Genomic DNA, 26,688 nt, shown 5'->3' with positions numbered 1-26,688 from the left:
GTAGAGGATGGAGGTGGAATGGACAGCCAGATCCATTATTCAATGTGATACAGAATGAGGCATAAGGTAAGGGCCCTGGATGAAACCATTAGCAACGAGAATGAGAAAACAGAAGTCCTACCAGAGAGACAACTGTGGGGCAAAAGTAACAAGATTTGGGGGAGATGAGGTGTGGGCTGAGGAGAGATGCGGATATCCCGAAGTGGGTGAAGCTTGGAAGGTGGGGAGGACAGCAATGCCTCAGATTCCCACTGGGGTACAGGAGGTGGAGCAGGCTTCACAGAGGAGGGAAAAGATAACTGGTTTGGAATAGGCTAAGTTTCAGACCGTTGCAGAGAATAGAGTTGAATGTGCTTCGTGGAATGAGAATCAAGTTCTGGACCTAGGGCCTGATGGAAGATTCTGTGACTCAGAGGCCAAGGCTGGCCCCTGCAGGGATGAGAGGATGAGCTTACCCTGGGCGCCCCATGCATCTGAGAGTCCCAAGGCCCAATCCCTAAGATCCCACAATGGATGGAGAGAGGAGCCAACAGAGATTGAAGAAACAATCTAAAAAGAAACAGAAGACGGGAGAGGAGGGTCCTCAAGAGCCAAGAAAGTCAACATTAGTAGTTTATTGATAGTTTTCAAAGGAAGCAACGCTTTCTGTGCCCATGCTGCAGACCAGCTCAGGCTGGCTTTCTCTGGTTCACACCATCATTCTCTCATCCTCATTCTCTCTCTCTCTCTCTCTCTCTCTCTCTCTCTCTCTCTCTCTCTCTCTCTCTCTCCCCTCCCCTTCTCTCCCCCCCCCCCCCCCCCGCAATTTGGTAAATCGAGACAAAAGTGGCTGGGAGTTAACGGGACCCAAGCACCCAAGCATGACCTCAGGGTCGCGCAGGCAGTGACAGCTCAACAGCCCTTTCCCCACCGGCCGGCGGGCGGGCGGGCGGGCGAGCTGGCGGGTCGGCGACACGGTCCCCGCCCGAGCCCTTTCACCCGAAAGGAATGTGGGCGCGCGCGCTGGACTCCGGCTCCGCTTGGAACGCGGGCCCGGGCGCCGCTCGCCCAGCGCGCCGGCCTCGGGGGCGGCTCCCTCGCGCCTCCCCCCACCGCGCGCCCTGGCCGCTGGGAGAGGCGAGGCGAGGCGAGGCGAGGGGGAGGCGGCTGGAGGGGGCGGGCGAGGGACGCGGGACTGCGGGGAGGTCGGGGGCGGGGAGCGGCGGGCGGCGGGCCCCGGGAAGAAAAGAACATGGCTCCTGCGGCGGGCAGCGCCGAGCGCCGCGCGGGGCGAAGGCGCGCCGGGCGCCAGTGACCGCGATGGTGAACTCGAACCGCGTGCAGCCGCAGCCGCCGGGGGACGCGAAGCAGCCGCCCGCGCCCCGAGCGGCGGGCCCGGGCCGGCTGATGGCGGGCGGCGCGGCCGTGGGAGCCGGCCTGGCGGCCCCCGGCGGCCTCCGCGAGCCGCGGGGCCTGGAGATCGAGATGGAGCGCATCCGGCAGGCGGCCGCGCGGGACCCCCCGGCTGGAGCCTCGGCCTCCCCGTCCCCTCCGCTCTCGTCGTGCTCGCGGCAGGCGTGGAGCCGCGACAACCCGGGCTTCGAGGCCGAGGAAGACGAGGAGGAAGAGGAGGTGGAAGGGGAAGAAGGGGGGATGGTGGTGGAGATGGACGTGGAGTGGCGCCCGGGCAGCCGGAGGTCGGCCGCGTCCTCAGCCGTGAGCTCCGGGGGCGCCCGGGGCCGGGGACTGGGGGGCTACCACGGCGCGGGCCACCCGAGCGGGAGGCGGCGCCGGCGAGAGGACCGGAGCCCCCCGCACCCCAGCCCGGCGGGCGGCGGGGACCCGCTCCATCGCCACCTCCCCATGGACGGGCAGCCTCCGCGAGTGGCCTGGGCCGAGAGGCTGGTGCGCGGGCTGCGAGGTAAGAGCGCCCCTGGCCGCGGCTGATGCGCCCACCTGGCGGGCGGGAGCCCTCGCTCGCTGCGGGCTGCTTTCGGGGCTCCACCTCGCGTCCCCGCCTCCCCTGGAGACGCATTCCCCACTTCTGCTAATTCTGCTCTGTTTCCGGTACCCAGCGCCGCATTCCGCTGTTCCCTTCCCGGTGCAAATTTGTTGGATACCTCCTTCTTCCAGGAGGGGAAAAAAAAAATGTCTGGAAATAAGTGAAAGCCATATTAAAGTGAAAGGATACATCTGAGGATATTTTTTTGAATTGTAGAGGGAAAATGAATAGTGGACCCAATGGTGGTTCTGCTGTATACTTGCTCATTTTACTACATTAGATCCCAAGTTCTGCATTGGTACCCATGTTCTCCCGCAGATCTAGATCCCTCATTGCTCTTCCTCCCGTTCTCGAAAGGGTAACAGTCCAGTCTTCTCCAAGCGGTGGGAGGAGTGTCATTGGGTTGTCATTGATGTTGTTTTGATGTGTGTGGTTGTTTCTGGGAGTGGTGCTGTTGAGAACACCGCGAATAGAATAAAATAATATCTTTGAAAACAGTTATTTGGCCATTTCTAATTCTAGGCATTTTCCTAAAACAGTTGTAAAAAAAAGTTACATTGTTTTAAAAAACTTGGAAGTATGTTTTTAAATAACTAAATTAATGTTCATTGAAATTCCAACCAAACAGTGAAGTCACCAGATACCAGCTGTGTGTAGATGTGTTGGTTCAGTGCACCCAACTCTCCAAAAGTCAGGAAAGGAATTTTCAAACTTGCCAGTGTGTCTTAAGAGGACACAAATTTTCCAAGAGCAGATGGGGATCCTTTTTTTTTTTTTTTTTTTTTTTTTGCAAAGTTTTGTCAGAGGCATCCTTGGAAAAGAGTTGCATTTGTTCTTACCATCTGAATTATTTTAATCTCCACTTTTAAGAGTTTTCATTCTCCCTTCTTTTAAAAATTTCCCTTCCCTTCTCTAATCTTTCTGTCAGTTTTGAAAATCTTGCACACAAAAAAACACCCAGGTATTTTCATAACAACATGATTAAGATCAAGCCAGACCTACATATAGACCCCCAGTTCTACCACGCATTGGCTGCGTGACCTTGAGCAAATTGCTAAACCTCTCTGATCCCCAACTTTTGCATTTGTTTTTTAAAAGAGATAATCTCAATATTTAGTTCTTGACTTTGGAGAATTAAATGAGATGAGATGTGTAAAATGTATAACAAGTCTTTCACATTTTGTGAGTACTTCATAAATTAAATCAGAAACTCCAAAAAGTATACATTTTTTTCTACTTCTTTTACATTAGTGCTTTTGCTAGTTAATTTGATTCAGAACATGGTAGAAAAGGAAAGATCCTTTTTTAATAACCTGTGTGAGTAGATTACTAAAAAAACTAATACTTTTTAAGGTTCAAATCTATTCAAATAAATTATAGACAGTCGACCCTTGAACAAGCAGGTGGTTGGGGGCACTGACCTTCTCTTATAACCACAGTCAGTCCCTCCACATGTGCCAATTCCCAACTGCAGAGTTGACCCTTGAACAACTGGGTTTTGGACCAGGTAAGTCAATTGAAAATAATCCCAGTATAAGTGGACCTGCTTAGTTCAAATCCATGTGGTTCAAGGGTCAACTGTATTATTTTACATTGTTTTAAATGTACTTTTAAAAATATTCACTGAAGTGAGAATAAAGTTTCTTATAAGTTAATATGTAATAGTAAATCATGATCCTTTTAAGTCAAGTAAGCATTTGATAACACATTTAACCTTCTTTGAATAAACTAATGGAATATAATAAAATGAAATATATATATATTTATATGAGTGTAATATGAGTTAACTTTTTTTAAATAAAACTTTCAGAAAATTTACAATGAATGAGCTCATATTTAAATCATATCTTACCAATCAATGGTCTAATTAGTAGGAGAGCAGGCTCAAAAAAAGATCTTACAGAAAATTTTAGGACAAATATTATTTTATGAAGAACTATAACTGGCATTCTTGTCACTTGTTAAATAAATGACATTTGTTAAGTACTTAGCACCTACTGTGAAACTAACACTCTGCTAGGTGCTACAAAAAAAAGAAATAAACTAAAATAGCATATTACCATTTTCCTATACACAAACCCAGAAAAGTAAAATAAATAACTGTGAATGAGTTGTGATTCATTTGTCTTTCCCTCTTGGGATACCAATGAACAGGATCTCATATGTATTATGTAAGTAGTGCCCTAGGATCAGAACAGAAAGTAGCCTTCCATTTCTAAAGGTAAGAGAGGTTACTCAAGTTTGGAGTGGTCAAGAGCTTCTCTGGAGGCCTCCTGTCTTTGTGACTTTAGTCAACTCACTCAAGCTTCCTGGGCCTCAGGTGCTTGTTCATAAAATGGAAGAGTTTGCCCGGCCAGCGTGGCTCAGTGGTTGAGCATCAACCTATAAACCAGGAGGTCATGGTTCGATTCCCAGTCAGGGCACATGCCTGGGTTGTAGGCTCGATCCCCAGTATAGGGCATGGAGGAGGCAGTCGATCAATGATTCTCTGTCATCATTGATGTTTCTCTCTCTCTCACACTCTCCCTTTCTCTCTGAAATCAATAAAAACATATTTTAATAAAATGGAAGAGTTCAACCTTTTAGCTTCAACATTACCTTGTGTTGTTTAATGACATGAATCCAAGATGGACAACAAATGGTCATTTTCCCTCCTTGAACAGTAGCTAGATCTATCTTCTTAGTAGAAGTAATATAGCAAAGAAGACATGTTTGAGGCCTGGCTCTGGGAAACATTGTGTCTAACTAAGGAATTAAGAATTTATCTCTTAATATTCAGAAGTAGTTGAAAGTTTCTGAGCAAGAACAGAACTTGCTGCAAAGGACTGTGAGTCAGGCAGCGTGCTGTGTAGGAGAGCTTTCAGAGGGAGACAGGAAGACAAGGGGACCGTGTAAGAGGCAGCCAGTGCTAAAGAGGTGCTGAAGGCCTGGGCCAAAGGAAATGAAGGATGGCTGAAAAATTTAAAGACTTCCCCAAACTTAAAGGTACCCCCAATGGTATTGTTTTCTTTCATCTTAGCAAACTCTTTTCAGTGCAAAGGTACAATTTGATACTCTACACGAACTATCCAGTTTTCTGAATTTCCCAAGTTGAATGTGTTTTCTGGGTGAATTTGTGTACTAACTTGTTAAAGTCATTTTCTGCTTGTTATTTTAGACATCTACTGGTATGCTTTTTTTTTTTCTTTGTTGAGAAATCATTAAGTACTAGCTGTATTGGTCAGGGCAGGCTAAGCTGCTATAACAAATAATACCTCCTTTCCCATTCACTATGTTGTCGCATCACTATCCATTTCCAGAACTTTATCATCATCCCTAACAGAAACTCTACCCATCTATACTAATAAAAGGGTAATATGCTAATTAGACCTGATAGACCAGACATCTTTTGGTTATCCGGTCCTCCTTCCAGACAAAGCCACAGGTGGAGGGGGGGGCGGGGGGGCAAGGCAGAGGTGGTTAGGGGCGATCAGGCAGGCATGCAGAGTGGTTAAGGGCAATCAGGCAGGCAGGCAGGTGAGCAGTTAGAAGCCAGCAGTCCCGGATTGCAAGAGGGATGGCCGACTGTCGGACATCCCTGAGGGGTCCCAGATTGGAGAGGGTGCAGAACGGGCTGAGGAGCCCCCTTCCCCCACATGAATTTCATGCACTGGGCCTCTAGTTAAGCAATAACTCTCCATCTTCTCTCCTCCCTGCCCCTGCTAATCTCTATTCTACTTTCTGTCTCTGAATTTCAGTATTCAGGTTTTGGTGGAATCATACAGTGCTTGTTCTTTCATGTCTGGCTTATTCCCTTAGTATAAAGCTTTGAAGGTTTACCCATGTTGTAGCATGTATCCGAACTTCATTCCTTTTGATATCTAAATAATGTTCCATTGTATGTACCACATTTGGTTTGTCTGTTCAGCAGTTAATGCACACTTTAGTTGTTTTCATCTTTTGGCTATTGTGATTTTCCCTTTATTTTAATCCAGACCTCACTTCATCACTTCGTCCTTTTCCCTTTTTATTTGCATAAATGAGATTTTGTATTTTTGTTGCTGTGAGGGTTATTTTCGCTGGAGGGTTGCTACTCTGTGATAAAGTTATGCTAGTAACGGAATTTATGCAGCCAACAAACATTTATGAAGAGTCTCCTTTGTGCTTGGTACTAAGGATACAGAGATGAATAATGCAACAACCCAACTCTCAAGGAGCTTTGAGTTTAGTAAGGGAAACAGATGTAAGTAAATAATTGCGATGCCAGGTCCCAGATATGGGAGGGACGCAAAGAGGAGAGGACCGGCTCAACCCAGAAAGGCCAGAGGAGGTGAAACAAGTTACACGTTTGTTTTGAAGGAAGGGCGGGGGGGGGGGGGGGGGGAGCGGGGAGGAGGGACGGACGAGGGACAAATAGCAGAAGAGAGATCAAGCAAGCCAGTAGCTCTTTGAGACTTTTTCGTGTGGACAGTTAAAGCCAGTGGGGGCTTCAGGCAAGGGGCTGATATGATCACGTGTCAATCTAAAGATGATTCTAGCAAGAATGTAGAGAATAGTCTAAGGTGGATAGCACTGGTTGCTGGGAGAATAGGTAAGGAGCGGTCTAACCAAGAGGGGTGATAAAAGGTGGAACAAGGGCGTGTGAACTGGATGGAAGGAAGTTATTGAATGGACAGAAACCATCAGAATTATGGACCACCTCCCTATGAGGGTTAAGAAAAGAGCCTATTCTAGAATGAAACCCATGTTTGTGCTTGGTGTCTTTAACCTAAACAGGTCAAATAGGTTTCTAGAAAAAGAAAGAAAAATCTCAATTTGAGGTATGTAAGTATGAGTTGTCCGTGGAAGATGCAGGTCGAACTGGTAGGTAACTGTGACGTATACTTGTCTGCACCTCAGGAGAGGTTTGGGAGCCAGTATGATATAAGGCAGCAACTGACTATTTGAAAAATGGACCAATCGTAATACAAAGTCACTTCTCTTTCTAAAGGTGTCCCCACAATTCCAATGAATATTAGGGAGGATTGTATTTATCTTTCTAAACAAGGCCCACATGAGCACAAAAACAGGATTCTTTTATGATATAAACTAGAGACCTGATGCCCAAAAATTCATGCAAGAGTAGGATTTCCTTCCCCCAGCTGCCAGCACTGGCTTCCCTCCGGCGTCCGGGACCCAGGCTTTCCTCCTCCGGCCGCCGGCAGGCACCCAGGACCTGTCTGGCTTCCCCCTGGCTGCCCACAGGCACCTGGGACCCGGCTGGCTTCCCTCCAGCCCCAGCTTCATCAGGAAGGACGTCCAGAATGATGTCCAGAAGGCGTCCAGTCTAATTATCATATTACCCTTTTATTATTATAGATTCCATGAGCATTTAGTCAGACTATTCAGAATGGACTCAAAGTCCATACAGATTTGGGTCTTTACACCACTTTAACATCTAGGCGTCAGAAGGAGGACATTTCATAGATAGATCTGTTTCTGAAGCATAGACAGGCCGCTCCCAACCACTACATGCTTTACACATGTGTCTCTTTCCCAGAAGAACCCCGCAAAGAAGTACTGTTCACTCATTTTCAGATGAGGAATTGGAGGCTCATGACATTAGGGAAGGTCTCGGCTCATAAGTGGCTGAGCCCTCATTTGAACCCAACTCTGACTCCAAATCCCTACATGTACTTTGTCTTGGTCAGTAAAGTCATCAGGATTAGTGTATTTCAGATGGGACAGGGTTAATGTGAGCCAAAAGATCCACATTGGATCGTTTCACCATGGAACTGAAATATTTACAGGTGAAATGATATGAAAGCTGGGATTAGATTTAACAGAGAGGAATGGGTGAGGATTTAGATCAGGGGTGGGGGTCGCCGGCCCGTGGGTCGTACGAAGCCGGCAAAATCATCTGTTCTGGCCCTGCCAAGGCATTAGGGGTGAGATGATTAAATGTTTGACCAAATACAGCAGGCTAATTTTTAAGCTGATCATTTTGTAAGACCGGAGAATGATGCTATAAATATCCAAATGGCCCTTGGCAGGAAAAAGGTTCCCCACCCCTGGTATAGATGAATCAAGATTGGTGTTGAGTTGATAATAGTTGAAATTGGGTGAGCGATACATTAGATCATTCTCGCTGATATTTTTTATATATTGCAAAATAAAAGGGGTGTGGAAGTATTTGGATAAAATAAATGCAAAGATGGCATTTTTTTCAAAATCAGTTGTTTATGTTTGGCACATCATTTGTGTTTTGGATTACCTGTGTCTGAGTTCCTCTATATTCATATCAATGACACTGCACAAGGGAATAGACACTGTCTGGGTGCTGTGCTCCGTTAATTCAGCACCCTCTTAAACACAAAGGGAGCTGGGTATGGCCCACCCCTCATACCGCGCTCTCCCTAGCAGCTGCCGACACCTTACGTACTGGCCATGAGTGCCTGGAGTGCTGGGCAGGCACTCCCTCCACAACGGGACAGTTGTGGGAAAAGACAACAGTTGAGTTTGAAGAATGCTGCCACTTTGGATGTGAACTCCAAGCTTACCCGTTCTTACCCTGTTAGCTCTGTAAACATGGGAAGTAGGTGGCAACAGCACAGCCTTTTTTTTTTTTTTTTTCTCTCCCTATTTGTGGATGCAGCCATTTCTCATCCGTCAGGATGTAAGGAGGTCCCTGTACCCTGAGACAGACCCAACCTACACATCCAGTGGGGAAATTCGATGAAATTTTTAAACCCATAAATATTTGAGGAGCTAGAGTCATTTGTGAAAAGTCAGTGCATAAAAGGATATTATATAAAAGCATACTCGGTAAATAAAGGGACATTTTTTTTTTTTTCATTTGAAATGTTTCATGTAAGGGCTAGAGCATTTAATTGCCATAGAGCATTGCAAGTTTCGTTTGAAGAAAATTTGAAAGGAGTTTGGTTTTCCTATTTGTAGGTCAAGCGGTACCATTTGTAAATATTAAGAACCATGATTGTTCCTTAATATATAATCGTTTATAAACCATAGGAAAGAGTGAAATCACTGCCCAAGTGAGGCCAGACAACAATCTTTCTTGATGGTAAAGAGACTGTCAGTCTCTACTTATGTGTATATCTTATGCCTGGCCTCCCAAGGAAATATACCCAAAGATATGGTGTGGTTGTGTCCAGGACTACTGCGCCTAACATTTGGCTGCCTCTGTGTTATTCTGAGTTGTAATTTTCCATGTCATATAAATTTGTAATAATTCTTTAATATGATAGTTTCAGCGAACAAACATTCTGCTTGCTGCATTTCTTCTGAGTGAGTAATTCCCTGACAACTACCAGATCTTGGCAGAAGCGAACCTGGTCATAAGTTATGCTCCACTTTCAGTGTGGTGAAATCTATGATGCGTAACACAGTGTCTTTGAATTCAGACGCTGATTTTCCTAAAGGAAATTTGGGAGGAGAAATGAAAGGAAATGAAATACTCGAATTTAGGAGCAGAACTAATGTATTATTACAAGACTTAAGAATACATAAACACTAGTGATGAAGTCATTTCTTCGAAGTGGAAGGCCATGCACCATTTGCCCTCTGTCTCTACGTGGCTGGATTGTGGTTTAAGAAGCTCTGTGAACCTCAGTGATGGAAGGGGTTAAAGTCTGTGGAATAAAAGTGTGAGGCAACCAGGGACCAGGTTGGCTTCCATTAACAGCCAGCCTAATCTAACTGAAAGGATTGGGAAGTCTGTCTTTTTTGGAAAACATCAAGGCTCTTCCGAGTAACCAGCAATGTGACTTGACCACACTGTTCATTAATGGGGGTTTGGACGGCCACCACGGCTGTCTGCCAGCCCCAAACTGCGGTAACTCTCTCCAGCAAGCTCGCGGAGGTTATGTCATCTTCGCTCAGCCGGCCCAACACTTTTTCCATCTGCAAAAATACAGAACATGGTTGCTGATTTTACTCTCTCCAAAGAGAGAAGTCGGCTAAGTTGTTGCTTTTTATTTAAAGAGTATATGTTAATTGGCACTTTAAAAAATCTGTTAAACTAAGCGTGTTTAGTGTAATCAGTCGCTAGTTTCTTAAAACGACTAAGGGCAGAGGGCAGAGATTTTAGGCCGGTGTGTTAGAAGCTTGATAGATGTTCCAATAGGGAAAGGATGCTCCAACCAGGACTTCTTTTCCTCAGGGGTGACTTAAAAGGTATCATTTGCAATGTAGTTTCCGCATGTACTAAGTTTAGTAATAGGATAATTACCATATAGGAAGAGCTGATGTGTATGCACAATGATTTAATCTCTCTTGTAGGCTGCCCTCATTTCCTGTTCTCTTGCTAAGTTTTTACTAAGGTACTCCTGCTGAAACAATTTCCCAGATACACTCAGAGCATGCTAAAAAAAAATATCAGAGAATCTCCCTTAACGGTTATACTATCTATTTTATGTTTTTCCTTTGCCATTCATAAGGTTTTAAAAAAAGACATCTTTCATTATTATTTTAAAGGTCTCTGGGGAACAAGACTTATGGAGGAAAGCAACACGAACCGAGAGAAATACCTGAAAAGCGTTTTGCGGGAGCTGGCCACATACCTCCTTTTTCTCATAGTCCTGTGCATCTGTAAGTAGAACAGGTCCTTCCAGTAAAGGAAAAGGTTTGGGAGTATGGGACCCGTCAACATCATAATTGAAAGGAATCCTGTATGCACCACAAGGGTTAATTCAGAAGGTCTCTGCTCTGTTTTCAATTCCAATTTAGAATTTGGTCAAACTCTCTTCTCTGGTAAACATTAATTAAAATTCAGGATTATCTGATTGACCAGTTCATTGCCAGTTGTGACCATTTTCACTCTGAGATGCAAGTGGTAACCTGCCACATACCTTCTAAGTAAAAGGTTTTTTTGCATTAGATTTCTTAACAATAATTAGCAAAATGACTTCCCAAATGTAACTCTGAGAAAATACATATAATGTCACCTAATATTGCTTTTATGGATATATGTAATATAGTCCCTTTCTTTCATATTTAATATGTGGTGTGAGTGCCTTCATTCTTCAAGAATCACCAGATTTTTACTGTATAGGAAACTTACTGCAGACCGATCTCTTTATTTTTTCTCTCTTCTTTAGTATGTCCCTGCATCCTCTGGGAGGGGAGGGAAGCCTTAGCCAGAAATGAGTCTTAGAAACCATTTTTCCTTAAAGAGCCGGTCAGTGGAGTTATCCTTTGAATTAAAGGGTGTTGGGTGATAGAGTTCTGTAGTGTCCCTTCTAAAGCCCTTTATGAGAACAGATAAGGAAACGGATTTGTGACCACCAAATCTCTTGCTATACTCCTCCAGAAAAAGAGTTTATTCTTATAGTGTACACTTGGAAGTGCTTAAAAATCCACACCAACCTTAGAAAGAGGCCCCTTTTATGTAAATGGAAAGAATAAAAATGTAATCAGTACTTTGATAATGCCATTCTTATTACATTAAAATTAACCCCCCTTGAATGTAATTGACTAAGTGCTGAAAGCTTCCTTAAAAACAATTTTTATTTACTAGATTTAAAAAAATAAAAAGATTTGTAAGTTGAACATAAAAGGTTAAAGAAACATCAAAGTTTCAATATTTATAATTTTAAGAAATTGAATATTGATTTATTTCATATCTCCACACTGCTTCTTACTAATACTAGTAAGCACTTAATGAGCTTTAGCAGGGTGTGACTTCTTACATTTTCTGAAATTTTGCCTATCCAACTGGAAATTTAAAAAAAAATAAGTTATTTAAGCTAAAAAGTATGTCTATATGAACAATATCCATCTAATCCATCTTCTTGTTTTTTTCTTATGAATTACTAGGGGCCCGGTGCACGAAATTCGTGCACTGGGTGTGTGTGTGGGGGGGAGTGTCCCTCAGCCCAGCCTGCTCCCTCTCACATACTGGAAACCCTCAGGCGTTGACCCCCATCACCCTCCAATCGCAGGATCGGCCCCTTGCCCAGGCCTGATGCCTCGGCCAGAGGCGTAGACCCCCATCACCCTCCGATCGCCTGATCGGCCCCTTGCCCAGGCCTGACGCCTCCGCCAGAGGTGTCAGGCTTGGACAGGGGACCCCCATCTCCCCCTGATCACTGGCTCTGGCCCCCACCCAGGCCTGAGGCCTCTGGCCCAGGAATCATGCCTGGGCAGGGGACCCCCATCTCCCTCTGATCGCTTGCTCCACCCCCCGCCCAAGCCTGACGCCTCTGACCCAGGCTTCAGGCCTGGGCAAGGGGACCATCATATCCCCCCAATCCCTGGCTCAGCCCCCCCGCCCAGGCCTGATGCCTCGGCCAGAGGAGTTGACCCTCATCACCCTCCGATCACCAATCACCGGATCGGCCCCTTGACCAGGCCTGAGGCCTCCGGCAGAGGTTGCAGGCTCCCCGCGGTTGCAGGCTCCGCCCCTGCCCAGGCCTAACGCCTCTGGCTGAGGCGTCCAGCCCGGGCAGCGGGGACCTGCAGCTGCAGCGGCCCCGCGATCGTGGGCTCCGCTTTAGGCCCAGGCAAGGGACCCCTAGCTCCCGGGACTGCCAGCTTCGACCGTGCCCAGCTCCCATCGCTGGCTCCACCCCTACTTCCTGCTATCACTGGCCAGGGCGGAAAAGGCACCTGATTCTCTGATCATGGCTGGGGGGCAGGGCAAAGGCGGCCCCAGGGCCGCCTTTGCCCTGCCCCCCAGCTCTTAGCTCCCCCCTGGGTTTCCGATCACTGTCAGTGGCAGGGGGCTTCTTCCTGCTTTTCCTTTCGCCTCCCTGCATTGTGCCTACATATGCAAATTAACCACCATCTTGTTGGCAGTTAACTGCCAATCTTAGTTGGCAGTTAACTGCCAATCATAGTTGGCAGTTAACTGCCAATCATAGTTGGCAGTTAATTTGCATATAGCCCTGATTAGCCAATGAAAAGGGTATCGTCGTACGCCAATTACCATTTTTCTCTTTTATTAGATAGGATAAGTTATTTGTTAGGTAGGAATGTCTCATTACTTTTTAAAATCTTTATTGTTGAAAGTATTACATATGTCCCCTTTTCCCCCATTTACCCCCATATAGCCCACCCCCAGCCCCTCACCCCAGGCCTTTACCACCTATTGTCTATGTTTATGGGTTAAGCATATATGCATACAAGATCTTTGGTTGATCTCTTCCCACCCATCCACCCACCCACCCCCACTTTCCCTCTGAGATTCCACAGTCTGTTCCATGCTTCTGTGTCTCTAGATCTATTTTGTTCAACTATTTATTTTGTTCATTAGATTTCACATATGAGTGAGATTGTGTGATACTTGTTTTTCTCTGACTCGCTTATTACCCTTAGCACAATACTCTTCAGGTCCTCCATGCTGTCTCAAAGGGTAAGAGATTATTTTTTATTGCTGCATAGTATTTCATGGTATAAATGTACCACTGCTTTTTATCCACTTGTCTACTAATGGGCACTTGGGCTATTTCCAGATCTTAGCTATTGTAAATTGTGCTGCTATGAACATAGGGGTGCATATATTCTTTCTGATTGGTGCTTCAGGTTTCTTAAGATATATTTCTAGAAGTGGGATCACTGGGTCAAATGGCAGTTCCATATTTAATTTTTTGAGGAAACTCCATACTGTTTTCCATAATGGCTGTACCAGTCTGCAATCCCACCAACAGTGTTCTAGGGTTCCCTTTTTTCCACACCCTCACCAGGACTTGTTTTTTGTTGATGGTAACCATTCTGACAGGTGTGAGGTCATACCTCAATGTTTTAATTTGTATCTCTCTGATGATCATTGATTTTTACTATTTTTTCATATGTCTCTTGACCATCGGTATGTGAACTTTGAAGAAGTGTCTATTTAGGTCCTTTGCCCATTTTTTAATTGGATTGTCTTCCTTTTGATAAGTTATATGAGTTCCATATATATTTTGAATATTAACTCTTTATCAGATGTATAACTGTCAAATATGTTCTCCCATACAGTGGGCTCCCTTTTTGTTTTGTTGATGGCTTCTTTTGCTGTGGAGCAGCTTTTTATTTTGATGTAGTTCCATTTGTTTCTCTCTCTCTCTCTCTCTCTTTCTCTCTCTTTCTAGTTCTTCTCATACAGCAGTCCCTTTAGCATTTCTTGCAGTGCTGGTTTGGTGCTGATTAACTCCTTTAGCCACCCGCCCCCCTCCCTCTTTTTTTCCCCCAGAAGCTCTTTATTTCACCATTTATTTTGAATGATAGCCTTGCTGGATATCGTAATCCTGGTTTCAGATTCTTGCTTTTCATTATCTGGAATACTTCATGCCATTCCCTTCTGGCCTGTAGAGTTTCTGATGAAAAATCAGCTGACAGCCTTATGGGAGCTCCTTTGTAGGTAACAAATTGCTTTTTTCTTGCTGCCTTTAAGATTCTCTCTTTGTCTTTAATTTTGGGCATTTTAAATATGATGTGTCTGGGCATGGGCCTGTTTGGGTTCTTCTTGCTTGGGACTCTCTGTACCTCCTGCACTTGCATGACTTTGCATATGCATGAGATCATGCGATACTTATCTTTCTCTGACTCTTACTGCGCTTAGCATAATACTCTCCAGGTCCCTCCAGGTTAGGGAATCTTCCTGCCATTATTTCTTCAAACATGTTCTCTATCCCTTGCTCGCTTTCTTCCCCTTTTGGCACACCTATTATGTTTCATGTTGTCCCACAGCTCCCTTAAGCTGTCCTCCTGTTTTTTTATTGTTTTTCATTTTTAGTTCTCTGATTGAGTGATTTTTTTCTACCCTGTCTTCTAATTCACTGATCCAACCTTCAGCTTCCCCTAATCTTCTGTGTATTCCTTCCATTGTGTTCTTTATTAGTGCTATGTCATTCTTCGTAGTTACCATATCTTTTCTCAAGCTGTTGAGCATCTTTGCCATCATTATTTTGAACTCTACATCTATCTCCATTTCGTTTATCTCTTCTTCTGGAGAATTCTCTTGTTCTTTCATTTGGGGCTAGTCTTTTTGTCTTTCAGTTTTCGCTGTTTGTCTGGGTCTAAGTCTGTGTATTAAGTAAATCTGCTGCAACTCCCAATCTCTAGTGCAGGATAATGTCAAACACTGTGGCTGGCTCTGTTCGAAGCTATCATCAATCCATAGCTTGTGGCTCCCTCTGCTGGGGCTGTGTTCCTTTGGAAAGGATCAAAATGTGCTCCAGTATCTGCTTTTCCTAGCCCCAGGCCTCAGATTACATCAGGCAAAGACTCAAAGCCTCCAGAGACCCACCTCTGCCTGTAGTCCCATTGACACTCAGTTCTTATTAGCCTCAGGCTATTGACCACAAGGTGGGGCAAGAGGTCTTCCAACAGGGTTGGGCAACTGCCTTCCCCCAAGGCAAATACCACCTGGATAGCAGCTCACTGGAGAAAGATGTCCTCTGCAGAGTGAGGGATTGACTCAGCATAGGAAACTGGGGTGGCTGCCCTCTGAGCTCCAATTCCAGAGCCCCCAAACCTGGGTTCTGCTCACACAGCTCCAGTCCACTCTGCTCTCCCTCTTCTGGAGCCCAAGGTGAGTGGCTACACATGAAATTTTGTATGTTGCCCTTTAAGAGGGTGCCTGCATTTCCATCCATCTCTCACTGGCAGACAGCAACCCTGCTGCTTTTCACAGTCAGATGTTATGTGGGTACCTTTCTCAGTTCTGGTGCTCTGGGCTGGGGATCCCAGCTTGGGGTTTAGACCCCAGAGTTCTTAGTGGGACTCCCCCACAGCTGAGATATCCCTCTAGAACTTCAGCTGCTGCCTGTGGGAGCTCGGCCAGCCCTCTCGTGCCTCTGCCCTTCCTACCAGTCTCTATGTGGTCTCCACTTCCCTTCCTTGGTTATCAGGGTTCTCTCCAGCTAGTCTTCAGTTGATTTATCAGGGTGGCTTTTCTGTATTTTAGTTGGTTGGTTAGTTTTTGTTTTTTGTGAGGGTTTTTGTGTTTGGTTTGGGGGTTTCTGTGTGTTTTGTTTTGTGGCTTAAAACAACAGAAATTTCACAGATCTGTATGCTAGAGGTCCAAATCAAGGTGCCTGCACCATCCTCCCTCTGAGACCTGTAAGGGAATCCTTCCTTGCCTCTTCCTGGCTTGTAATAGTTTGCGGGCAATCCTTGGTGTCCTTGGCATGTAGCTCCATCATTCCAGTTCTCCATCATCAGAGGGCCAGCTCCCTGTGTCTCTGTTCCTTCACATGGCCATCTCCTTATAAGGACACCTGCCTGGTGGAGTCTTCATTTTAGGGATTTACTAATGTTCCCTTTAATAACCTAGCGTATTACTAATTTTTGTAAATGTTCCATGAATATTTTAAAAAGACCATGTGTAAATAAATGTACCAAATTACATTAATTAAATGTACATTAAATTACATTTTCAATTAAAATCCCTAATATCCCAGGACAATTTTTGTCTACTTTCTCTATCAAAGATTGATAGGATATAAATTTAAGTTTCCAACTACAATTGTAGTTTTGGTATTACCCTTTATATTACTAGAAGGTATTGCTCTACATATCTTGGTGTTGTTATTCAATACATAAAAGGTTATTACAGTTAAATTATTGTATATGGTATTATTTATAAAATAACTTGTTTATTTAACTCAATACTCACTGTATAATCTTCTTTGTCAGATGATTATGCCACTTACAAATTTTAAAAAGTATTTTATTCCTAATATATGTCTAATACATATTTTCTCATTCCTTTATTTTTCAGTTCATTTTGAATGGGTCTCATAAAAATTCTACGGATGCAATTTTAAAATTTTTTATAAACCAATATTTAATAAGACTTTGTCATCTAGTGAGTTTAACCTCTTCACATTTCATGCTTTTGTCAGATTTTTGTCATCTCTTTTTTCCCCTCTCTTTTTATGCTTTCCTGTTAATTTTCCTTTTGGAAATTTTTTCTTTGCTTTTTATTCTAATGATTTGGAGTTTGTTCAGTACAATTGCCTTTATTTGCTTTAGTATTTGAGCTTATATTTTTCACAATATTAAGAATAATATAGTATCTGCCGAAACCGGTTTGGCTCAGTGGATAGAGCGTCGGCCTGCGGACTGAAAGGTCCCAGGTTCGATTCCGGTCAAGGGCATGTACCTCGGTTGCGGGCACATCCCCAGTAGGAGGTGTGCAGGAGGCGGCTGATCGATGTTTCTCTCCCATCGATGTTTCTAACTCTCTATCTCTCTCTCCCTTCCTCTCTGTAAAAAATCAATAAAATATATTTAAAAAAAAAAAGAATAATATAGTATCTACTGACTATTTGAAATGAGAGCATATTTTTCCAGACAGTTTTGGTTCATTCACATGCTGATTAAATGGTGATGGTATGATGATATTTTTTTATTCTGGCTTACTTTATGGAAATGAAACTTGGGAGCTAAGACTAAGTAGCAGAAGAAATATATGCACATAGGATATACATATGTCCTTTACATTATATTTTTTAATATTCTCCTCTCCTTTCTAGTCCTCATTTAAGGTTACCTATTTTATGCTGTAATTTTTTTTTCTTCACAATTTAGTTAATTTAAGGAGTGAATGTTGCCTTCTAAATGGGCTTTCTTCATCAGGTACTGAAAGCAGAAATGATATAACAGTCTTATATTTCTACTGCGTTTGATAGTATGCCAAATGTCTTTATATACATCTCTCCAGTTGAACTACGCAAAAGCTCTAGATGTTATTATTCCCATTTTCTAGATAATTAAACTGAAGCTCAGAAAAGTTAAGTAGTTGGCCGAGAGCCCAAGACACTGAGACCCACAACATAGAGGCAGACATTCAAGATGAAGCAGTGTGAAAACTCAAACCCAAATCATTCTTACTTCAAATACAGGGGTCCCTTAGGTACAGCTTAGATGGACTCATGGTGCAGCTGACTCCTAGACTCTGTGGAGATGTCACTCAAAGATATCCCACAGACCAGACCAGGGCCTGGCATAAGGAAGGGACTGGGGTAATGTTTGCTGATTGATTGAATAATCATACCCTTGAAGCTAGATGGCATTGTTTCTCTGAATATCCAGCAGGAGGCACTACATAGTCAAGGGGATCTGTCACTTTCCTTCAATGAACCCATTAAATTCCATGCAGGTCCTCGGAATTTCAAAAGTAAAACCAAAATTGAAAATATAAGAAAATAAAGGAGATATATATTTTAAATCATTGGCTAAAATCTATGTACATATGTAACTATACCATTTTTATAAATCAAGAAATTTAAGTAATTTGTCAAAATTCTTATATTAGCAACAACAAAAAATCCAAAATGATCTGTATTAATCAATCAATTCAATGCAAATTCCAATTTTAAGTTAATTTAGAAAAATAAACATTTATTTAGTTGGCCTTGGGGAGCCTTCACTACTACCCTTAAGCATCATATCAGCTTTGTTCCCTGGACTGACTCTGTTCCACAGAAGGCCTTTGTAGAATTCATTGTACCTTGTCCATCCCTCTGTGGGGCTGAGAAGGCAGTGCTCTCTGCCCAGGAATCTCTGAGCTCCTCTTCTTTAGGGCAGAGATCACATCCTACTCATCTTCATGTTCAACACCTTATTCCGTAACTGTGAATGGATTACAAGTCTGCTCCAGTACAGTTTTTGAAAGGCAGCAGGTCATGTAACACTTAACGAGGAGTGTTCTTGTCCTAATTAGCAAGTCAGAGGATGATAGGTGGGGAAGCCTAGCTGAGGAGACTGGAAAACGTTCCTCCCCCTCTGACTAGAGACACATGCCATGTGGATTAGGTGTGTTTCCTGCTCCCCTGGCTGCTTGACATGGACTCTCAGACACACTTTTGTTTAGATCACTGTTATCCACTCCTCTCTTTTAATAATCTAAATTTTCTATGATGCTCCAGTGGGAAAGGAATTATGTGAGAGAGAGGTTTTACTAAATAGCATTTAATCCCAAATCCTTTTTAAATGCATTTTATGAAGCCTGAGATTATTATAGAATCAGGTAAGATTTATTCACCTGCTAAGTGTTGAGAACTGTGGTCAAAAGAAGTATAAAATGTGTTTCCTCTGGAAGCTTTGTGTCTGCTAATTATAGGAATTATAGCATATTACACCTGCAATCATTAGAGTCCAGAATAAGATAGTACTCATTAAAGTGCTGACAGTTTTAATAGATATGTTATAACAATCTGATTAAGGAGGATGAACCACTGTTATTGGACATTTAAGCGTCAGCCACTGAATTAGATAATTTTAAGTTATTATTTTTATTTAAGCACCAAAAAATCCTATGGAATAGCTCATTATCCTCATCTTACAGAGAACTTAAGCTCAGAAAGTTTCAGCAACTTGCACAGGTTACATAGCAAGTAAGAGGCACAACCAAGATTCAAACCCTAATCTGTGACCTGCTAAGCCTATACATTACCCTCCCACTCCCTCCAGGACTTTTCAGAATGGGCTGGTAAAATCAGCCAGTCCTGTGGCTGGGATGGAGCTTGAATTTAGAGGGTTTCATACAAGATTTGATAGGTGAGAGCTAGATGTGACTGTACCTATCAGCATCCTGAAGGGGCAGAGGTGAAAACCTTGAAGTGGTAGCTAAAGAAAGTTTAATGAAGTGACTATTTACAGAGGTGTGGTGGAGACCTACAAGGGGAAGTGAGACACTCAGGAAAGGTTCTCACCTCCAGGCTTGAGGAAAAGGGGAGGGAATGGCATGGCATGAACCTAGTGTGGCTGTGGGAAAAAGAGTTTTCCCCAGTAGCCAGGGCCGAACTTCGAGAATCTCCTGACAGACTTCATCCAGGTGATGAGGGGATGGAGAGTAGGGGTGGAGGGAACAAACTCAACTCTGTCTCTTCTCATGCCCCCAGACCTCCTGTTCAGCCCTATATTGGCAAGGGACCCAGTGTGGTATGGTTTATAGAGGTCAGCCTCAGGGCACGCACAGAGCAGGGAAAGAAGAATGGAGAATTGATCTGGGAACAAGCAGAGATGGCCTGCCCCCGTTATTGCTGGGAGAGTCCGCAGCACATGCACAGCCGTGGGCTGAGGAGCTCGGCGTGGCCTCTGCTGGGACCTGTGCAGATCAGCCTCCCAGAAGTGCTGAGAGATGAAAGCCAAGAAGCAGGTTGGAATCCCAAAATGTCAAGTAAAGGCGCCTGATCTTTTTTTTTTTTTTTCTCTTTTTTTTTTTTTTTTTTCCCCCATAACTCCCCTCCTCCCAGTTCCCGCCCCACCCTCCGCCCTCACTCCCCACCCACTGTCCTTATCCATAGGTGCACGATTTTTGTCCAGTCTCTTCCCACATCTCCCACACCCCTTTCCCCCCCAAGAATAGTCAGTCCATTCCCTTTCTATGTCCCTGATTCTATTATAATCAACAGTTCATTCTGTTCATCAGATTATTTATTCACTTGATTCTTAGATTCACTTGTTGATAGATGCATATTTGTTGTTCATAATGTGTATCTTTACCTTTTTGTTCCTCTTCCTCTTCTTAAAGGATACCTTTCAGCATTTCATATAATCCTGGTTTGGTGGTGATGAACTCCTTTAGCTTTTCCTTATCTGTGAAGCTCTTTATCTGACCTTCAATTCTGAATGATAGCTTTGCTGGATAAAGTAATCTTGGTTGTAGGTTCTTGGTATTCATCACTTTGAATATTTCTTGCCACTCCCTTCTGGCCTGCAAAGTTTCTGTTGAGAAATCAGCTGACAGTTGTATGGGTACTCCCTTGTAGGTAACTGAGTTTCTTTCTCTTGCTGCTTTTAAGATTCTCTCTTTATCTTTTGCTCTTGGCATTTTAATTATGATGTGTCTTGGTGTGGTCCTCTTTGGATTCCTTTTGTTTGGGGTTCTCCGCGCTTCTTGGACCTGTAAGTCCATTTCTTTCACCAGGTGGGGGAAGTTTTCTGTCATTATTTCTTCAAATAGGTTTTCAATATCTTGCTCTCTCTCATCTTCTGGCACCCCTATAATTCTGATGTTGGTACGCTTGAAGCTGTCCCAGAGGCTCCTTACACTATCCTCGCATTTTTGGATTCTTTTTTCATTTTGCTTTTCCGGTTGGATGTTTTTTGCTTCCTTGCATTTCAAATCATTGACTTGATTCTTGCGCTCCTCTGGTCTGCTGTCGGGCGTCTGTATAATATTCGTTATTTCAGTCCGTGTGTGCTTAATTTCTAGTTGGTTCCCCAATATAAGATCGAGGGTCTTATTAGTTTTCGTGTAGATCTCATTAAGTTTATCGACAGCTTCTAAACAGTTCTTGAGAGACCTTAAAAGTGTGGTTCTGAACTCTATTTCTTCCATTGACAATTTTGTCCTGTTTCTTTGTCTCCGCATTTTGTTATGCTTCCTTGGTGCACCCCCTAGTGGTCTTTGTTCGCAGTCTTATAGATAAATCTTGATTGTTGTAGCTAATTCCAGGGAGGGTTTGACCTCCAGGCCAAGTGGCTATGAGAATCAACTGTGTCAGCAGTGAGAGAACTTCTGTCCTCTAGGGAGGTGCTAATCTAGCCTTTGCCTGAGGCCATCCGGCAAATGCCTCTGTGCAGGGCATGGGCAGGGCGGGTCGCACAGGATCAACAGGGTGGGCTGGAGAGAGCAGTTATGGCGGCTCTCAGTCCTGTCCCCAGGGGCTCTGCCTCTCTGAGTCCCAGCACCCGCTGCAAAGCTGGGAGAGAAAGCTGCACTCGCTCTGACCGAAGCCAGACAGTCCCGCTTCTCCCGTTTGAGTCTGGGTCCCTAAAGACTCGCCCGGATCTGGAGCTCAGAGTCTGCGACTCCCTCCCGATTGAAAACGCCAACCGCGCCCTCCGCTGCCAGCCCGCTCCGCGCACTCCGCACCTCAGAATTTGACTTCAGCACTGCGCCTCCTCTGAGTGTCCGTATGCGTTTCTCTTTCCTCCTAGTTGTAGGACTTCCACTCAGCCAGCGTTCCTGTGGTTCTGGGTGATGTCCGTTCCGTGTTTTAGTTTCACTTTTGAAGTAGTTGTTCAAAGCTGCAAACTCCGGCGTTAACCTATGCCGCCATCTTGATGATATTACAATTTCTTGAATTTAAAGATTTTACCTTTAGAAGCTGGAAGAGGCATAGGAGAGAAGAGCCATTCTGGGTCAAGGCGCCTGATCTTAATTCAGTGCTCGGTACTTAGTTTTATTTCACACGTCAATGTTAGTTTCTTTGTTTTCTAAACCAGAGAACGAGGGAGTACGCAGGAATGGCAAAGGGAAGAAGACGAGGGTGTGTGCTGTCCACCGGGAATGTGGGAGTGAGGGCAGGTGCCCTCAGGGGCTCATCTGGCTCTCTCTGTGTTCCAGTGACCTATGGGATGATGAGCTCCAGTGTGTACTACTACACTCGTGTAATGTCACAGCTCTTCCTTGACACCCCTGTGTCCAAAACGGAGAAAACTAACTTTAAAACGCTTTCTTCAATGGAAGACTTCTGGAAGGTATTTACCAATGACTTTGAAAGTACCTCTTGGTCACTGAAAATTGTTCATTTAGTTCATAAGTTAAATTTAGCAGCATTTGCAGGGCCTGCCATGTGGGTTGCTGGAAGTATGTAGCCTTGCACCATGCTGAGGGTTTCATGTCTTAATATATTTAATCGCCATAGTAACCATACAAGGTAAGTACTAACGTTCCCCAGGTTGTAAATGAATCTCAGTTTGGTTCAGAGGAATTCCCCATAGCCAGGGAGTAAGGAAAGTGGGCTTTATTCTAGCCTGAAGGACACTTCCTCACCAGGTTTATAATTCATGCAGTCATTCATGATTCAATAACTATCTGTTGAGTATCTCTTAGGATGTAAGGCCCGTGGTGTAAAACTTAGTTGTTTTTTTCTTGCTTTGTTTTATTTTTTTTATTTTTTGTGTCTTTGTTGGATGATGGCAGGTACGCTAGACCAGTGCCTGCCTGCAGGCACGTTCTTTCAAAGATCTCTAATGTAAAATTAAACCCAGCCCTTCCCAAATTGTCACAGATTCCAGCATGGTGGAAGAGATAAGCAAGGAATGATACCACAGGAGAAACATCCAAGTAATCTGGAAGATATGGGGCTCAGAATCTACAAAAATTGTGTGTGAGGGGGCAGAAAGGAATTGGAAAGAAAATGATTATTTCTTCCTAAGGAGATACTTTCTAAAATTCTTATAAAACCCGGGGATCAGAGCTGCTTATTTTAAAGATAGAGAAAACTGGATCACAGGAACCTGTTCATTCTAAAGCCTGAAAATACTTGGCATCCAAAACCACACTTGCATAATAGGAATATTTTCCTAGGCAAATCAGTTTATCTCTGTTGATCATCTGATAAGACACTGAGAATGGCTAGATGTCCGATAGGCAAACTAAAAAGAAACTTCTCACAGATACACAGAACTCAATGATAATAAATGCCAAGCTCTAAAAGCAGGGGTGAGCAAGGTTGGAGAGTTCACCATATAGAAAATAATCCAAACAATTAAAAGATCCACCAGATGGCAGACTGGTAATTAAAACTATAGTCTTTTCCTTTCCAAACAAGTTTTGAAGCTTGATGATTAATTATTAACTTTTAATCAGGGAAAGTGAAATTGATCATGGCTGTGGGTTTATGTAAACAGCTCCTTCCACGCCCCCTACCTTCAGTCCTAAAGCAAAAATCAGAGTTTCCATTTAGTAAGCGCCCACTGTGTGCCTATTGTTCTGTGGAATGATACAGAGAAAATTAGCATGGCCCTACACAAGGATCACACTCAAATTTGTGAAGTGTTCTGTGGGGTTTTTTAAAAATATTTTTATTGATTTCAGAGAGGAAGGGAGAGGAAGAGAGAGAGAGACAGAAGAGATAGAAACATCAATGATGAGAGAGAATCATTGATTGGCTGCCTCCTGCACAACCCCAACTGGGGATCGAGCCTGCAACCCGGCATGTGCCCTTGATTGGAATCGAACCTGAGACCCTTCAGTCCGCAGTCCAACGCTCTATTCAATAAGCCAAACCAGCTAGGGCTGTTCAGTGTTTTTTTAAAAAAGAAATGTACTGTTTTATGATAGATTTGAAATATCACATGCAATTTTAAAAATTAAAACTTTCATCACTAGCACCGTAGCAGTTAGGTAGCAGCAAACAAAACACTGCCAGACAAATATGTTGAAAAGCATTCACAGAAATGCATTGCACAAAGTTCATCTTGGATCTTTAAAAATAAAATAATATTCAAAATATTACTACCCCAACTCTCAGATTTAGCTGTATGTAGAAAAATTTAATTTATATATTTATTCTATAATATATAAAACATCTGTATACACTTTATCCATTTTAACTGCATAGGTATTAGTTCCAATTCTAAAAAGACTGAAAAATATGCTACTTAATGTAGCTTTTGTATATTTGAAGACTGTTGTTTAATATGCATAAAACGTCAGAAAACCAGTCAACCAGTGTTTTATCTTTTTCTAAAAATACATTTATGGTACAAAAAAAAGATCTTTACACAATAAAATTTAAAATTTTTAAACTTAAATTTTTTTTTAAAGTTAAAACATCTGTAACATTGTAAGTGCCTTGCAGATATCTCATTTATAGAGTCTGCTAAATAAAATAGTCTAAATATTAAATATTAACGATAACCAAAGTGAGTCTCACAGGAATCTAGTGAGAATGACCAATAGTCATAATAAAAGGCAAATCTCAACTAAAGCCAGTAAAAAGTGCTGCTTTAAGAAAAATTATAATCATAAAATGTAATGGTTTCGTGGATTTGCCTCACTGGACACTTTCATTTGATAACCATTTGTGGAATAAAAACATAAGCCTCCAAAACCTAAAATATCAAAAGATTGGATTTATTGGTTTCTTTTTATACTGTGAAGTGAAAACTGCAGGGTAATCGCAATGGGTTGAGCCTCTTTGAGATGAGAGCATTCTGTTTGTATGTTTGTTGAGATCCAGACCATCTCCTTTCAAATCAATGTAGTAATTAGGCAAAAGATGGACACTGACCTAGACGGTTTGGCTGAATGGATAGAGCCTCGGCCTGCAGAGCCAAGCATCCTGGGTTTGATTCTGGTCAATGGCACATACCTTGGTTGCAGGCTCCTCCCCAGCCCGGGCCTTGGTTGGGGCGGATGCAGGAGGCAACCAATTGATATGTTTCTCTCACATTGATGTTTCTCTCTGTCTTTCTCTCTCTTTTCCACTCTCCCTAAAAGTCAATAGAAAAATATCATTGGGTGAGGATTAACAAAAAGAAGATAATAATAATTTTTAAAGAAAATTTTAAAAAATGGACATTTCCAGTACAGGAGCCCAGGAACCCAGGCCTCACAACTAGCAAATGATGGAGTAAGATCCAACTTAAATCCCTCTGACAGCAAAACCTACCCTTGTCACTCTGCTGTGTTCACAGAGCACTACACTGTTGGTCATGCACACATTCCGGGCAGGAGCGAGGCAGCCACGGAGCTTGAAGCTTTTCAAAAATGTTCCCTGTGCTTTCAGTTCACAGAAGGTGCCTTATTGGATGGGCTGTACTGGAAGACACAGCCCGGCAACAGAACTGAAGCTGACAACCGAAGCTTCATCTACTACGAGAACCTCCTGTTAGGGGTACCACGGATACGGCAACTCAAAGTCAGGAATGGATCCTGTTCTATCCCCCAGGACCTGAGAGATGAGATTAAAGAGTGCTATGATGTCTACTCTGTCAGCAGTGAAGACAGGGCTCCATTTGGTCCGAGGAATGGAACCGCGTAAGTGTCTGTGGCTCATGGCCCTGTGCCCTGGCCTCTCACCGACATTCATTCATTCGTTCATTCGTTCATTCATTCATTCATTCTCTGACTTCTTCACCTAAGAAGATGCCCTAACTGACTCTTCAATGCGTATATTAAGGTTGTGGCCAAACTAACCTTTGATTCCTCAAGTTTTCTCTACTTTTTACCCCCTTTCAGCTTCTAAATACATATTTTTCAAGAGGCTAAATCCCTGGCCGTATGGTCTGAGAAAGAAGCTACTGGGCCTTTGGAGGTTTCTGATGCGATGCCTGGATATTAATTTTATAGAGTCAGTAGTATCATCCGCTGGGTTATTTCTAGGAAATTTTCTGGTACAGAAGTTTTTTTTTATGAGTGCTTACAAATAAATTTTTGTTCAGAATGCAATTATTTAAAATGGATAATAAGCCTGTGGGGCAGTTTTTCTGTCTTCTCAAATGTGTTTATGATTTTGAGTGTGTATTTGTAATGTGCATATTTATAGTATATTTATTTGGTGTGCTCTTTGGCAAGCATACCTAAAACATCTTGTGTATTAAGGGAGGGCAGTCTTTCTTTTTAGAATTACTGTAGTTATCATAAAGAAATGAGGCCCAGCCAGTGTGGCTTTGTGGTTGGGTGTCAACCCATGAACCACGAGGTTGCTGGTTCGATTCCGGTCAGGGCACATGCCCAGGTTGCAGGCTCAATCCCTAGTGGGGGACGTATGGGAGGCAGGCAGTCGATGATGTTTCTCTCAGTTAGGTGTTTCTATTTCTGTTTCTCTCTCTCTAAAAGTCAATAAAAGTGAAACATATTTAAACCTTAAAGAAAAGAAATGAGAACTCTCAGGGTTTCCTGTGGTGGGTACCGTCCTGGGTGAATTACTATGGTAAGAATTGCCATCTAAGCTTTTCTAAGCTAATTCTGACCGTTCATCTGGATCCCTTTTCTGGGAACTGAGGCTCCCAGAATCCAGATTTGTTCATACGCAGTGGGGGGAGGGGAAACACCTTTTCTG

At 43.3% G+C, this 26,688-nt stretch overlaps 1 protein-coding gene and 1 pseudogene across 1 annotated transcript in view; both read left to right on the top strand.

Moving 5' to 3' along the window:
* Positions 1-1,162: 1,162 nt before the first annotated feature.
* PKD2 (polycystin 2, transient receptor potential cation channel) overlaps positions 1,163-26,688 on the top strand; it is a 62,754-nt gene continuing 37,228 nt past the window's right edge. Inside the window, exons 1-4 of the mRNA XM_059665817.1 lie at positions 1,163-1,900; positions 10,433-10,546; positions 22,242-22,375; positions 25,414-25,664. Coding sequence (XP_059521800.1) covers positions 1,300-1,900; positions 10,433-10,546; positions 22,242-22,375; positions 25,414-25,664 — 1,100 coding nt within the window. The 5' untranslated portion in view covers positions 1,163-1,299. The remainder of the gene's footprint in view (positions 1,901-10,432; positions 10,547-22,241; positions 22,376-25,413; positions 25,665-26,688) is intronic.
* Positions 23,590-23,690, top strand: LOC132224266 (U6 spliceosomal RNA; annotated as a pseudogene).

The sequence above is a fragment of the Myotis daubentonii genome, chromosome 1 (assembly GCF_963259705.1).
Source record: "Myotis daubentonii chromosome 1, mMyoDau2.1, whole genome shotgun sequence".
Taxonomy (NCBI): domain Eukaryota; kingdom Metazoa; phylum Chordata; class Mammalia; order Chiroptera; family Vespertilionidae; genus Myotis; species Myotis daubentonii.
This window is presented reverse-complemented; position numbering and strand designations above follow the sequence as displayed.